Below are 13794 nucleotides of genomic sequence, written 5' to 3' on the forward strand. Positions count from 1 at the left end.
AGAGGTGAGTAGGGTTGTTACATTCTTTGTGTGTCTCAGAGTTTGAAAGTTGTGAGAGGCCACGAGAATTGGATAGAGAGATAATCTGGGATGCAGTTGGGGAGGTGGAGCTGTTGAAGTTTCACTAGATAAGGGTTGTCAATTCTGAGGACATGAAGCATGGCCGCAACGCATAAAAGTGGTTAAGGAAGTGGGTGGGTGAGCCGGGGGGCTGGTATATGACTGCTACTCTGGGGGAAAGGAGATGGAACACCCTGATGGTGTGAACCTCAAAAGAAGAATGGCGTCCAATCGGCCTGCATTTATTTATTGGGTTAAAATCAGGATTGTTGGCAGCGAGCGGTGTAGGGTTATCATGGAGTAATTAAAGCAGCGATGATGTACCAACCAAAAGAATATAGATAGACAGCAGGCTGGTGTAATGTAACAACAGCAAAAAAATTTAAACTAATCTACTTTATTATAATCCTTAAAAAGGAATAAAATCCTAGTAAAAGTGCACAAAGCAAAAAAGACAAACACGCATATAAGACTACCAGAGTGCTCTATAATGATAGTCACGGATCGGCTCCAAGGAACGTCTCTTACGTATTATTAATAATGTGAGAGCATTTCCAAGGTAATAGGGAAAATCATATGCTCATCCCTTTCTAAGATGTTCTCACAACTCATAGAGCCTCTGGAGCCATAAGTACCAATCCTCCAATTATAGGAGCCAATACTTTATTGATCTGTGGTATTAAACTTGCTCAATCATAGCATCAGACCCAGTATATAACCAACATTGAACAATCACTGGGTATCCATAGAAAGTCTAGCAGCCACAGCAATACCTTGTATATTTCAAAGTGGCATAGCCTGCAAACTGAGGTACAACTCATTTATATAACATCTTCCTATTCAGGGATACGCATGATGCATAAATACCTCCTTTAGCACACCAAAAATGTTTTCTTTGCATTCATGGCAAATAAAAAGGGAGGATCTCACCCAAGTCACACCGCAATGGCCTCCCCCACACAGTACATCTCCCGTCTCCCGACGAGTTTCACTGTTAGCCAGATCATCAGGGGAGTTGATGTGATGTAAATGAATGCCTGCTTCTCATAGAATTGCCATCAACTTGATGACAATGGCAATTCTATAAGAAGCAGGTATTCATTTACATCACATCAACTCCCCTGATGATCTGGCTAACAGTGAAATGCGTCAGGAGACGGGAGATGTACTGTGTGGGGGAGGCCATTGCGGTGTGACTTGAGTGAGATCCTCCTTTTTTATTTGCCATGAATGCAAAGAAAATTTTTTTGGTGTGCTAAAGGAGGTATTTATGCATCATGCGTATCCCTGAATGGGAAGATGTTATATAAATGAGTTGTACCTCAGTTTGCAGGCTATGCCACTTTGAAATATACAAGGTATTGCTGTGGCTGCTAGAGTGTCTTTGGATACCCAGTGATTGTTCAGTGTTGGTTATATACTGGGTCTGATGCTATGATTGAGCAAGTTTAATACCACAGATCAATAAAGTATTGGCTCCTATAATTGGAAGATTGGTACTTATGGCTCCAGAGGCTCTATGAGTTGTGAGAACATCTTAGAAAGGGATGAGCATATGATATTCCCTATTACCTTGGAAATGCTCTCACATTACTAATAATACGTAAGAGACGTTCCTTGGAGCCAATCCGTGACTATCATTGTAGAGCACTCTGGTAGTCTTATATGCGTGTTTGTCTTTTTTGTTTTGTGCACTTTTACTAGGATTTTATTCCTTTTTAAGGGTTATAATAAAGTAGATTAATTTAAATTTTTTTGCTGTTGTTACATTACGCCAGCCTGCTGTCTATTTATCGTGGAGTAAGCAATGATCGTACATCGGGATATACGCATATTCCATGTGTTGTAATATGGATGTAGATAAGCCGTACTCTCACTATTACTTTTCTGAGAGCTAATTATTGTGAACAGCCTGCGGCCTCTTTGGATGATTCGTCACCCAATTGTGTCATTGTCTGGGCATTAGGGGCCAGCTGAGAGTTATTCGATACTAAGATCGCAGCGCTTGTTTCTGTATGACATGGACTGTGATCTCTGTGATTATTACAAGGCCACTCCAATCTGTTGGCCCCAGAAATGCAGCCTTTATGGATGTAGACAGTTTCCGAAAGCTGATGGCCGTCGCAGTCCCCCCAATACCAGTTGCCCAGCCACCATTTCTTCCATAAGTAAGATGTGCCTGCGCTACAGCAACAAGTTGCAGACATCTCTTGTTCCCTGAAAAAATTCTGTCTGCCAGGGTGCATTTCAACAATGACTCCTAGACGAGCAAGATTGGACAGGGGAATTACAGCTAGATGACTGGGCACTGGGTGACTCTGGTGGCAGTCGGGGAAGGGGCTGCTCCGCAAGTTTTGCAATCCCCAAGGCTTGCAGGGTGCTTGGGGATGGAAAAATAAACCACTCTACACCATACAATGGATAACTAAACTAATAGACAACAGGGGTTGGAGAACTAAACTGCTAAACAGCTATGATTGCAGAACTAAACAAATACACACCACAACATGGAGAACTAAACTACTAGACAACAGGGGTTGGAGAACTAAACTATTACACACCAGGGAATGGAGACTTAAAGCACTAGACAGCAAGGTGACACTAGACACCAAGTTTTGGAATCCCCTGGGATTGTGGAACAAACCTCTGTATCTAATACTTCCTCCAGTGCTTCTGCCTCCTCCACCTCCTTTAGGACTTCCACCTGTGCGCTCAACCTCTGCCTCAATGAAACAGACGTTACAACACTGCAAAGGGAATCCCTCCCACCTCTGTATTGCGCAGCCACGGCTCACCGCTATTAGGCAGTGTTTAAATTAATATGCCTTGGAGATCACAGTCATACAGATCAACAGTTGTGGACAGCTATCTATGCCGCGGTTGAGCAATGGCTGCCTACACTCAACTTGGAGCAAGGTCGTGTGCGATAATGGTGCAAAGCTGGTGGCGGCCCTACGCCGGGCCAACTTTACACACGTGCCTTGCATGGCTCGCATCCTCAACCTGATGGTACAACAATTCCTACATCACTGTCCCAGCATGGATGTGCTGCTGTAGAAAACACTGTCGTTGTGTGTTCATTTTCACCATTCCACATAAGTTGGTATAGAGATCTTTCGGACTACCAGTTAACCGTTTTGTATGCGAACTCACCACACTGTGGAATTCAATTCTGCACATGTCGCAGCAACTGTGGCACTAGCGATGAGACCTGGTGCAGTATGACATTTTACATAGCCTGGCACATCGCATTACGGACGTGGTGCAATTCACACTTGCGTAGCGGAAACAGATGACGGACCTCTGCACCCTTCTGTATGTTTTCGAAATGGCTGCTAAAATGGTTAGCGGTGATTATGCCGTCATCAGCATCACTATTGCTGTCATCTAAATGCTGGGCCACACTTTAAACAGTCTGGGTGAGGAGCTGGTGGTGGTCCCGGGGACCGACGAGGAAGCAGAGGACGATGCCTTTAGGGTTTAAAATATCTTTAAGTTCAGGTCTGTTGTCTCACAGGCGGTCGCCAGGAGAGGAACAAATGGAGAAGGACCATGAAAAGGACAAAAAGGAAGAGATGATGGACGCACAATAGTTAGGAAATGAAGAAGATAATGATTCCCTTTCTGTTGTCCATGGTTGCCACAAGGGGATGGAGGAAGAAAGCTTGAGTGTTTATCCCTCCACCAACACACTGTGGAGTTGGACCTCATGAAAGAGACCGACCCATGTGCGCTTTCTTGCAGCACAATCTGCAACACGATTGTTACCCTTATAGTTATGTTTCAAAATAGTGCTGACTTCTGGGTGCCAGTGAGTTCTATCCATGATACAAAAGTACATTTTGCCTGTTTCTTCCTCCCCTGAAAAAGGGACGTGCCCATTCTGCAGTATCAAAATATGCTTGAAGACCATCTTTTTTTCCCCCAATACAGCATTTGCGCACACAGTTTGCATCACAGTGAAAGGCTTCCAACCACAAACATCGTCAATGCAAAACCTTTAGCAGCCTTGCAGCACTGGAGTCCTGTGTTCCAACTCCACCAAGGACAGCATCTGCAAAAGAGTTTATGTTCCAACCGTGTATGCAAGGGTTTCCTCCCAGTACTTATTTTTTTACCCACACTCCAAAGACATACAGATAGTAAATTTCAATTGTGAGTCCCAGTGGTGACAGTGGCAGTAATATCTGTAAAGCAAATGTTGAACTATTGGCGCTATATAAGTGATCAAAAAAATTTGAAATTGATGCTCAGCCACACTCAGATGGCACAAATATCAGTTTCGTAGATTACTATTGTCAGTAAAATGTAAGATTAGTAACACGGGTAGTTGACTGACTGAGAGTGGAGGACTGCCAGTCTCGGAGGCCTACTGCTACAGGCAACACACATGAAGGAAACTCAACCCGGAGGGTATACATTTCCTAAAATGTATTGGCAGACACCAACAAAGTGACATCAATTTCACTACCGTAGAAATAGTATAATAGGAACTGACAAATCTTCCACTACAGGCAACACAGCAGATGGACACCCAACCAGGATTGTTCACATTTCAAAAAATTAGTGACAGACACCACCAAAGTGGAATCAATTTCACCAGAGTAAAAATAGTATAATGGGGAGCGACATCTCTTCCACTACAGCCAACCCAGCAGGTGTACACCCAACCACAAGTGCACACATTTCCAAAAATTAATAGGAGACACCAACAAAGTGGTATCAATTTCAAGAGAGTAGAAATAGTATAATAGGGACTGACGCATCTTCCACTACAGCTAACCCAGCAAATGGACATCCAACCAAGAGCGTACACATTTCCAAAAATTAGTGGCATACACCAATAAAATGGCATAAGTTTCACCACCTACCCCATTAAGACCTCAAACACAGAGCCTAATCCCCTTCCATCACGACCTTGCTTTTTCCCAGTCATGTTGCTCAGATAGTGTGCTATGAGCACAGTAATAGCAACTAAAAATTAGATTTTTTTACTCTGCACCACCTCTGCACAGCTGAATTTCAGTGGCACGAAATGAGAAAGTGAAATGTGGTGTGCTGAATCGAGTTAGTCACGGAAAAAAAAAAGTGCGTGGATGAGGCTTGTATGACAAAGAAGATATGCTCCAAACAATTTAAACTGAGATCTCCCCTCCTGTATGACATTAGTAACAGAAGAATTTTTTGGGGCCTGTCGATAAGGCCTGTAGAAGATTGAGTGGATGCTACAAGTAATTTAAATGTGACATGTCCCCTACTGTATGACGTTAGTAACAAAATATTTTTTTCGGGGTGGGATTGGAAATGTACAACAGGATCAATAAACAGGGTGGCTATGGGAAGTACAAGATCCAGGATACAGACTGCAACTATTACTTATCTACCCAACAACGATTACCAGAGAGCGTTTGATGCTCGTCAGAAGATAGGTGTAACAGATGCGTGTCTCAAGCTATGTATAAAAGATGTCTGTGAGAAATTGGATGCCAAAGAAACACATAATCTAGAAGATGGCCTCCAAACAATTTCAAATTCAGTTCTCGGCTGCTGTATCACGTTTGTGAAAAAAAAAAAAAAATAATAATTTTAATGTGCAACAACAATATCAACGCCACTAAATGAAAAGGTTAGATATAGCGGGCTGTATCACGTTTATCAGCAGAAATAAAAAAAATATCATGTCCTTGAGGTCTACAGACAGCTTCATATCACCTCCACAAAATGACAAAGTGGCATACGATGGGCTGTATCACATTCAGCAGCAGAAAAAATTATACTTTTTTTTTAATGTGCCTTAGGTCTGCAAACAGTTTCATATCACCAAAGCACTAAATGACAAGATGGGATACAGCAGACTGTTTCACATTTAGTTATTGAAAAAATATTATATAGAATGCTATACTCGTGCACGGACCACAATAGAGGCAGTGCACGACAAACTTGTGGGACATGTGCCCTGCTGACTTTGTCTGTGGACCTCTCGTAATGGGCAAAAAAAAAATTCAGGAAGATAAATTTAACAGCCACACTGGACACTATCTAGCTACACTAGCTGACTTATATACAACCGCCTAACTAACTAGCTAAAATCTTGATGTAAACAGTGGCAGTGTAAGGAGCAGCCTCTCTGTGCTGTTAGTGTCAAAATGGCGCTAAAACAAGATGTCCACTATTTATATGAAGACGGACATGTGATTTCAGCAGCCAATGACACGTGCCGTTGTCGGGACATTGTGGGTGTTTCCTGATTGGCTAGCTGCAATGTGCACACAAAGTTAGGAAAAAATAGACTGCTGTGCTTACAAGAACACTGTGCCTCTGAGCTCTGCAAATCCCCTCCCCACATCATCCTCGTGCCAAACGCTCATGATACACAACTATTATCGTTGCTAAAGTGCTGAAAATATTTTTGTGTCATCGCAAATTTATTCCCGCACTTTTACCGATTTGTACCGATCTTATAAAAATTTTGCTCGGGTTTCCGTTCACGAGTCCGAATGTGCCATATTCGTGCCGAATTTATGTTTGGCACCTGTTTACCGAACAAATTTGCTGCTCACTAATGTAAATCTTCTGACTGTAAAATGTGCAATTTCTAATGTCTGGGTCCTACATGACAGAGGGCTTGTGCACCCCACCAGCCACCCTAGGCGCAGGTGCTGCTTCTAGAACCTCCTTAGTTATTCCCTATTTTAATATTTTTGAGGGGGCTTCTTTCGTCTACAGCAGTAATGTGAACAGGGGGATATCTATAAAGTTCTTCTTTTTGTATTGTGTACCTTAAGTAGAGGCGCATTCGTATATATGTGTGTATATGGACTTGTAATTCTTTTTGTTTTGCACCTGAAAAAATGATTTAATTTGTAATTTCTTGATGGATCATCTAAGGAATATTTCTATCTGTTTTTGTAATACCAAGGAATCCTTTCTAATAACACTTTCAGCATAACCCGGCTGCCACATCCATTCCTCATCAGTGTTGCTTGCGTCTTTTATATAGACCTTTTACAGAATTTATTGCTTTTCGTTTTCATGAACTTTTACGGTGATAAATTACGATAAACAAGAAAAATGTATTTTGTACCAAGCTGTTTCCAATATTCCACACATCCAGATATTGCATGCGGCTATATGACTCCTAATGGTGATGCCGTGCAGCCTCCACATATAATGGCCATGCACATATGTTATTTGTGCTCCAGTCTCTGCATTTGCAGTGATGTTTAATAGCGGTATGAATGTCAGGGGCAGCCTTTTGTTCTGACACTCACGTTGTCTCCTCCTTCCGTTCTCCCTCTTCTCTCTCCCTCTCTCTGCCTTTCTTTCTTTCTCTCTCTCTACCCCCTCCCTTGCTCTTCCAGTCTGCACATGAATATTTCACATATCTGCATCCTCATCGCCTATTCTCCTTGACTAATTTTCAGACTGTCCGCATTTGCATTTCACATGGTTGCTTATTAGGAAGGTACAGGGATGCTCCAGGATGGCAGTAGTTGCCATGGCAACCTGCGGAGGGATTATAATGAGGGTACCACTCAGCTGAGCGGCAGTGTGGGTCCTGCCTGCAGGGCTGTGATTTTGCTGCTAAGTGTGAATCCAGAGTCACAGCCCAGGGGCACAAATCAAAAACTATGCCCCATAGAGGTTCTCCCAGTTAAAGAGCGACAATTTTATTTATATACCGTATATTTTTTAGTCAATAACATTTTTAGTTTCTACTTTAAAGCCTCCACACACACACAAAAATCTACCTGTGGTTTAACCCTTCTTTGTGAGGACCCAATATGAGCCTAGACTTGGCTATAACAGACGAGGTAAGACATTATTTTGAGGCATTTTTCAGTAAATATTCCTACCAGATGAATTTTGCGGAATACCTAATAATATGTCTATGTATCGTGAAGCCTACAAGAGAATAGCCGAGGGTATCTTCTATCGACATTGGTCAATAACGCTACCTCGCGACGACACATATGAAAAAGATTTATGTTGTGAAGGATAACGTGCTTTTTTTTTTTCTCTTCAAAGCTGCGAATGTTGGTGAATACCTGCATAAATCCAGACCCAGAGAAGAGACCAGATGTAACCTATGTGTATGAGGTTGCAAAGAGAATGCACGCCGTGACCGCCTCCAGCTAGATTACTTCTCCTCAAGGATTCTCCCACCCTACGTCCATCACTTTCAAAAATTTCCCTTGTGTACTCCGTAGAAGTGGGCAGGTTTTTGTGTTCTTCAGTGGTCCTATTTTATATTACAGAGACCAATACATTATTTTCTTTGGATGGGACACTTAACTTTTTTGGTTACTCTGGATAAAATCCATCACTTCTAGACAAGCTTGCAAAGCAAGACCTACCCCTCATTCTGCAGTCAACATTTGGCATCAACCTGACGGTTGCAAAATTGAGTAGTAATTAACCATACCTACATGTAATCCACACTTCAAGAAATTTGGTGAGAAGAGCGTAATAAAAGGTTTTGTCATATTTATCTCCTAATCTAAATTGACAAATCAAAATCTTTGTATGGGGTAGAAGGAACAAAAAATGAGTCTGGAAGGTAAATCATTGATTTGGTGGACATCCACTCCGACAATGGAAGGCTCTTCCTAAAGACACTATTAGGGTTTAGTGTTCCCCACATCGTACAGTCACACATCACATAAATGTCCACCTTATTTTGCTGGTAAACAGGATTTGAAGGCCTTTCCCTTTACTCCCTTCTTTATCTTGCTGCTCAGTTACCTTTACTTTTTGGTAATCCAAACGATACCTTGTGCCTTTATAATGACTTTGCAAAACTTGAGAGAAATGTAATATTATAGTTTTATGCTGTTTTTTTCCCTCTTCGGTATATTTTTCTATTGTAAATTGAAATGACTATATTTTCGTGTATTTTACCACATACTTAAATATTTCTTTAAAATTCAGAATAACCATCCATTCTTGTAGATCAACAGGTATATACATCACTTTTCTTTAGTGTGAGTGACCCTGTGGTCTTGGCTTATATAAATGTTGGCTACTGATTCACTTTATGTAACCGATAGTTTTTATTGAAGGGCAAAATAGGCTGTAGGACCAAAATCAACAACTGGCTGGAAATCTATCACTACTTGTCTTCAAAACTGGTCAAGTTATCACTACTTGTCTTCAAAACTGGTCAAGTTTTTATATTTTGCACCGTAAGGAACTTTTTCTGTTTGCACTTTGTAGCAATTCCAGGTTTTGTGGTTATGCTAAGTATTTACTGGTACTTGCAGTCACGATATTGGGCAGTGTTCTGCCTGGAATGGTACATTTATATTCGCCTTTTCACTAGGTGCCTTATTGTAATGTTCAGGTTGTGTACATTTTTCTCTTGCTATGAGATTGTCCAGTTTTCCAAATTGTGCGATGTGTCCTGTGCAGTGTTCAGGAGAGAAATTCTACTCGTGATCTTCTTTTTAATCCAGAAAGAAGAGTTTTCCTTTTTCAATGAATGATCAAGGCCTCATTCACGAGAATTTATTTTATTCATGTGATCATATTAAGACACACAATGTGCTACTTAAATAGAACAATACATAGAATCATATTTTATAGAAACCTTGAGCGGTGGGATTTTAGTTGGGGTCCAGGTTATGTCACTGCAGGATTATTGTGTGTAACCCCTCATATACTGTACATCAGCCTGGATACGTGTGGCAGCCCTAGAAAACCTGTCATGAGATCATGCTGCCTGAACCATGGGCAGCATGAAACGGACACCGACAGCGTTACTGCAGATGTGTATGTTTTACTCCAAAGCTCAACTTTCCAGAGAAAATGTACTTTGAAAATCCTGTCGGAGGCAACACATTTCAGTTGAATACTTCGAGGTAGTTCCTCTCTCCAATAGACTAATAGGTCAACACATACAGTGCCTTGCGAAAGCATTCACCTCCCTCCTTGGTTTTTCTTCTTTTGTTACATTACAACCTGAATTTAAATATTTTTGTATTTTGATTTGTGTGTGATACATCAGGATGAAATGGTCTAAGGCTAGTTTCACACTAGCGTATGGCAGAACTGTGGAGGGGATGTGGACTTCCTCCGTGAAGCTCCGCCCACTGCCACACCTCCGTTCAGCTCCACCTAGGTCGGCTTGCAGCCTGCAGACCCTATCTTTAGTAGTGGTTACGCAGGCCATGCCAATGTATTCGGATGTCTCCGCATGCATCGTTTTGACAGTGCGTTGACCTGCGCCGAACGCAACGTGTTACATTTTGTTGCGGTCACTGCACGGTCAAAACAACGCATGCGGAGGCATCCGAATACATCGGCATGGCCTGCGTACCCAGTGCTAAAGATGGGGTATGCAGGCCGCATGCCGACGTAGGTGGAGCTGAACGGAGGAGGTGCGGCAGTGGGCGGAGCTTCACGGAAAACTGCGCAGCCCTCTGCAGCTCTGCCATATGCTAGTTTGAAACTAGCCACAGTTAGTGAATTGAGAAAACTATAGGCATAAATAAATTTATGGGATCAAATAACAAAAAAAATTGGCATATGCAAGCCTTTTGCTATGAAGCCCCTAAAAATTACTGGTGCAAGCAATTGCCTTCATAAATCCCATGCTTAGTGATAGGAAGTCTCCCCGTGTGTAATCTAAGCTTCACATGACTGTCAGTGTATACACACCTTTTCTGAAAATAGGCTGCAACATCATTAAGCAAGTGGCATCACTAACCAAACACCAAGACCAAAGAGATCTCCAAACAAGGCGGGGACAGAGTTATTGAGAAGTACAAATCAGGGTTAGGTTATAAAAAAAAAAAAAAAAAAAATATCCCAATCTTTGTCTTATTGTTTACTTCTCACAAAAGAAATAAATAAAACCAAATGTTCAGAGTTGTAGGCATGTTCTTTATATGAAATGATGCAAACCATCAAAAAACAATGAAATTCCAGGTTGAGGTAGCAAAACACAAAAAATGCCAAGGGGGGTGAATATTTTTTGCAAACCACTGTACCTAATAACAGGTGCAGTTTAAAGTGAACGTGTCAGCTGTTACATGTTGCCTGATCCTTGGGAGCATTTATCAGGCACTGGCTATGTGATCTCAGCCAGGTATGTTTGACTCTGAAATGCTGAGGCGTTTCAAAGAAAAAATAGTTTAAAAGGAGGCTGAGGACCGAGACCACACTGTAGACTAGTTGTACAAGGTGGGTCTCTGGCGGTTTCTCTCCACCCACTGTCCTGGATTGACAGGTTTCTGCCTACATGCGCGTATTGGCAGAGACCTGTCAATCCAGAGCAGTGGGCAGGGACCCGCCTGTCTGACTAGTCTACAGTCCTTTATCTCTCCCTAGTGGCTTTGCAAATGTTTTTCTCTGAAACACCGCAGCATTTCAGAGTCAACCATACTTGGCTGCGATAACAAATCCAGTGCGTGATACTTGCTGCCCACGGATCAGGCACCATGTGTCAGGTATCAGGTTCACTTTATAGATATTGTCCAATTAGCACAACATTTTCTGTAAAGGATTACACACACTACTGGCCAGCATACTACAGCACTTCCCGCCATTGACACCTCCAGAAAACTACCATTCGCACCAATAGAACCTGCGAGCAACCAATGAAATATCCCACACAAGAAAAATGTGTCATTACATGGTGCCCAATAAATAGAATAGATGGCCATGCAAGAAATGGTTGCAGAGTCTCCAGAGCAGGCTATCTTCTTTGCAATGGTCTACTCTCTGCTAATGAAAGTGGGCTCAGAGCTGTGACTCAATCTCTTTATGATTTTTATAAAACTAATTGATGACTGTTATCTTTTAATTATAGGAAAAACACTTTTAATGTTGGGTGAAAATTTCACTTAGCTTTTAAAAAATAAAATAAAATTGTTTTTTTTTTTTTTTCTTTTTAGTGGAATATTTTTCATTTGCTCCTATGATCCAGGCCTAAATTATTTTAAAACTTTTTTTTTTTTCTGTGATGAAAAAAACTGACAAGTATGTGAAAATATATAAATGTGTTTATATATAAATATATATTAGAGATGATCGAATGTTTTGAAATTCAAATTTGCAGGTCGTCAAATTATTCCCCAAAAATCGAGTAGCTTGTGACGCACATACATATTGAGATAAACCGTTGCAATTCAGTGTCTGTTTTTTTTGGGTTTTTTTAAAGGTTTTCTCTTTTGAATTTTTTTTCCTGTTCACAAAAAAGGTTTGCATAAGATTATACAAAAATCAGTACACTCTCTTTAGCAAGCTTGAACTGTTTGTTTTGTTTTGTTTTGTTTGTTTTCTTTCTTTTATACAAATAATGTGCCGCCTTACTTCTGCTTTCTAGTGCATTATTAATGAAATCTGTATTTTAATTCAAATACAGCAGGACAGATTCCAGCTATACTGTATCACTGATCAATCACACTGGCATAGCTGTTGTTGGCACCTCCTTTATCAATTCAATTTTTGTATTATTTACAGACTACTACAATCATCTTCTCTGCTGCAGTTGAACAGCATATTACTGTCTAGGGTATTTATCCTATGCTTTAGGGCTTTCTCCTCCTATCTCTATTGCTGAGCTGTGAGCTCTGACATCCTCTGACAATTAAAAATCACGCTAAAATGGCTGCTGCCCTCCCTGCCTAGGCTTTTATACTGACTATGAAAATCCTTCCTGATTGGCTGCGCTCTATTATGTGATGTGATGGGTGCCAGGAATTATGGAGCTGTCCATGCAGTTTCACCTGAAATTCTCAGCCTTCTGCGGCCGATGCAGTCTTACGCAATGTATAAAAAGTCGGTGAATATTTTTGCCGAATTGCATGAATAGAATTTGAAATTTTTTCGAATTTGAGGGAACCTGCAAATTTTATAAAAATTCAACTCCATTCGATTCGCATCGAATCGATTTGCTCATCTTTAGTATATAATGGGTTTTTTTTTTCCACCGCCATCGACAAGCAGATTTAGTTATAGTTGCATCCGATGCCTTAAACAATGCTAAATGTGTGTCATGAGCCCAAAGAGAAATCTACAAACTTTAGTACCCCTCCCCCATTTAATACAATGTTAACCATTTCCATCCAGTACCTGCTTCTTTATGAGCGTCTTTCCTTTGCGGTTTCATGGGCTGGTCACCATATAGCCTTTCGTTATGTGCAATTGTAGTAGACTTAACATACATCATCAGTGTACAGGATATATTATGAGAGCATATTTTGTCTTCCTGTGGTACCTTTCCTCCCGAAAATATACATATACTCAAATGTTTAATGGCATAAGCGGGAGGGATGAAATCTGCAAATATTACTGTATTTATTTGAAGGTTTCCCTTATAGTCAGTGTCTCCTTTGTCCAATGCATAACAATAACTCTTTTTTTTTTTTTTTTTTTTATAACGTTTCCCATTGCTACGTGGTCACATACAGCAAGTGTTGCAGCCTTAAAGAGAGAATAACAATTTGTTGTGCAATCTTACAGAATATAAATAAATCTGAATTTCTAAAGTAAATGTTTTATGCGTGTGTTTGGTCCTAGGAGAGTGCCGATGGAGAGCATTACTGACTACAGACTGCACGTGCAGCCACCGTTGTAAAGGTGGTGTTTGTCTGCTGAGAATATGTAAAGCAGTACGGAGAAATTTGGAAATATTTGTGCATAGAATCTCACATCTTTCAATATTGCATGTGCGCTCGGTCATAATTTTTTGTGTATGTACATGCAAATATATATATATATATATATATA

At 40.9% G+C, this 13794-nt stretch overlaps 1 protein-coding gene across 5 annotated transcripts in view; it reads left to right on the top strand.

The window, feature by feature from the left end:
- The window catches only part of NEK7 (NIMA related kinase 7), a 162392-nt gene extending 153841 nt beyond the window's left edge, over positions 1 to 8551 (top strand). For all 5 annotated transcript variants that reach the window (XM_073571739.1, XM_073571741.1, XM_073571737.1 and 2 more), the window contains one exon: positions 8089 to 8551. In XM_073571739.1, the coding sequence (XP_073427840.1) occupies positions 8089 to 8199 (111 nt within the window). In that variant the 3' untranslated portion in view covers positions 8200 to 8551. The remainder of the gene's footprint in view (positions 1 to 8088) is intronic.
- Positions 8552 to 13794: the final 5243 nt, after the last annotated feature.

The sequence above is a fragment of the Dendrobates tinctorius genome, unplaced genomic scaffold, assembly GCF_039654945.1.
Source record: "Dendrobates tinctorius isolate UK_male_01 unplaced genomic scaffold, ASM3965494v1 ptg000029l, whole genome shotgun sequence".
Classification (NCBI taxonomy): domain Eukaryota; kingdom Metazoa; phylum Chordata; class Amphibia; order Anura; family Dendrobatidae; genus Dendrobates; species Dendrobates tinctorius.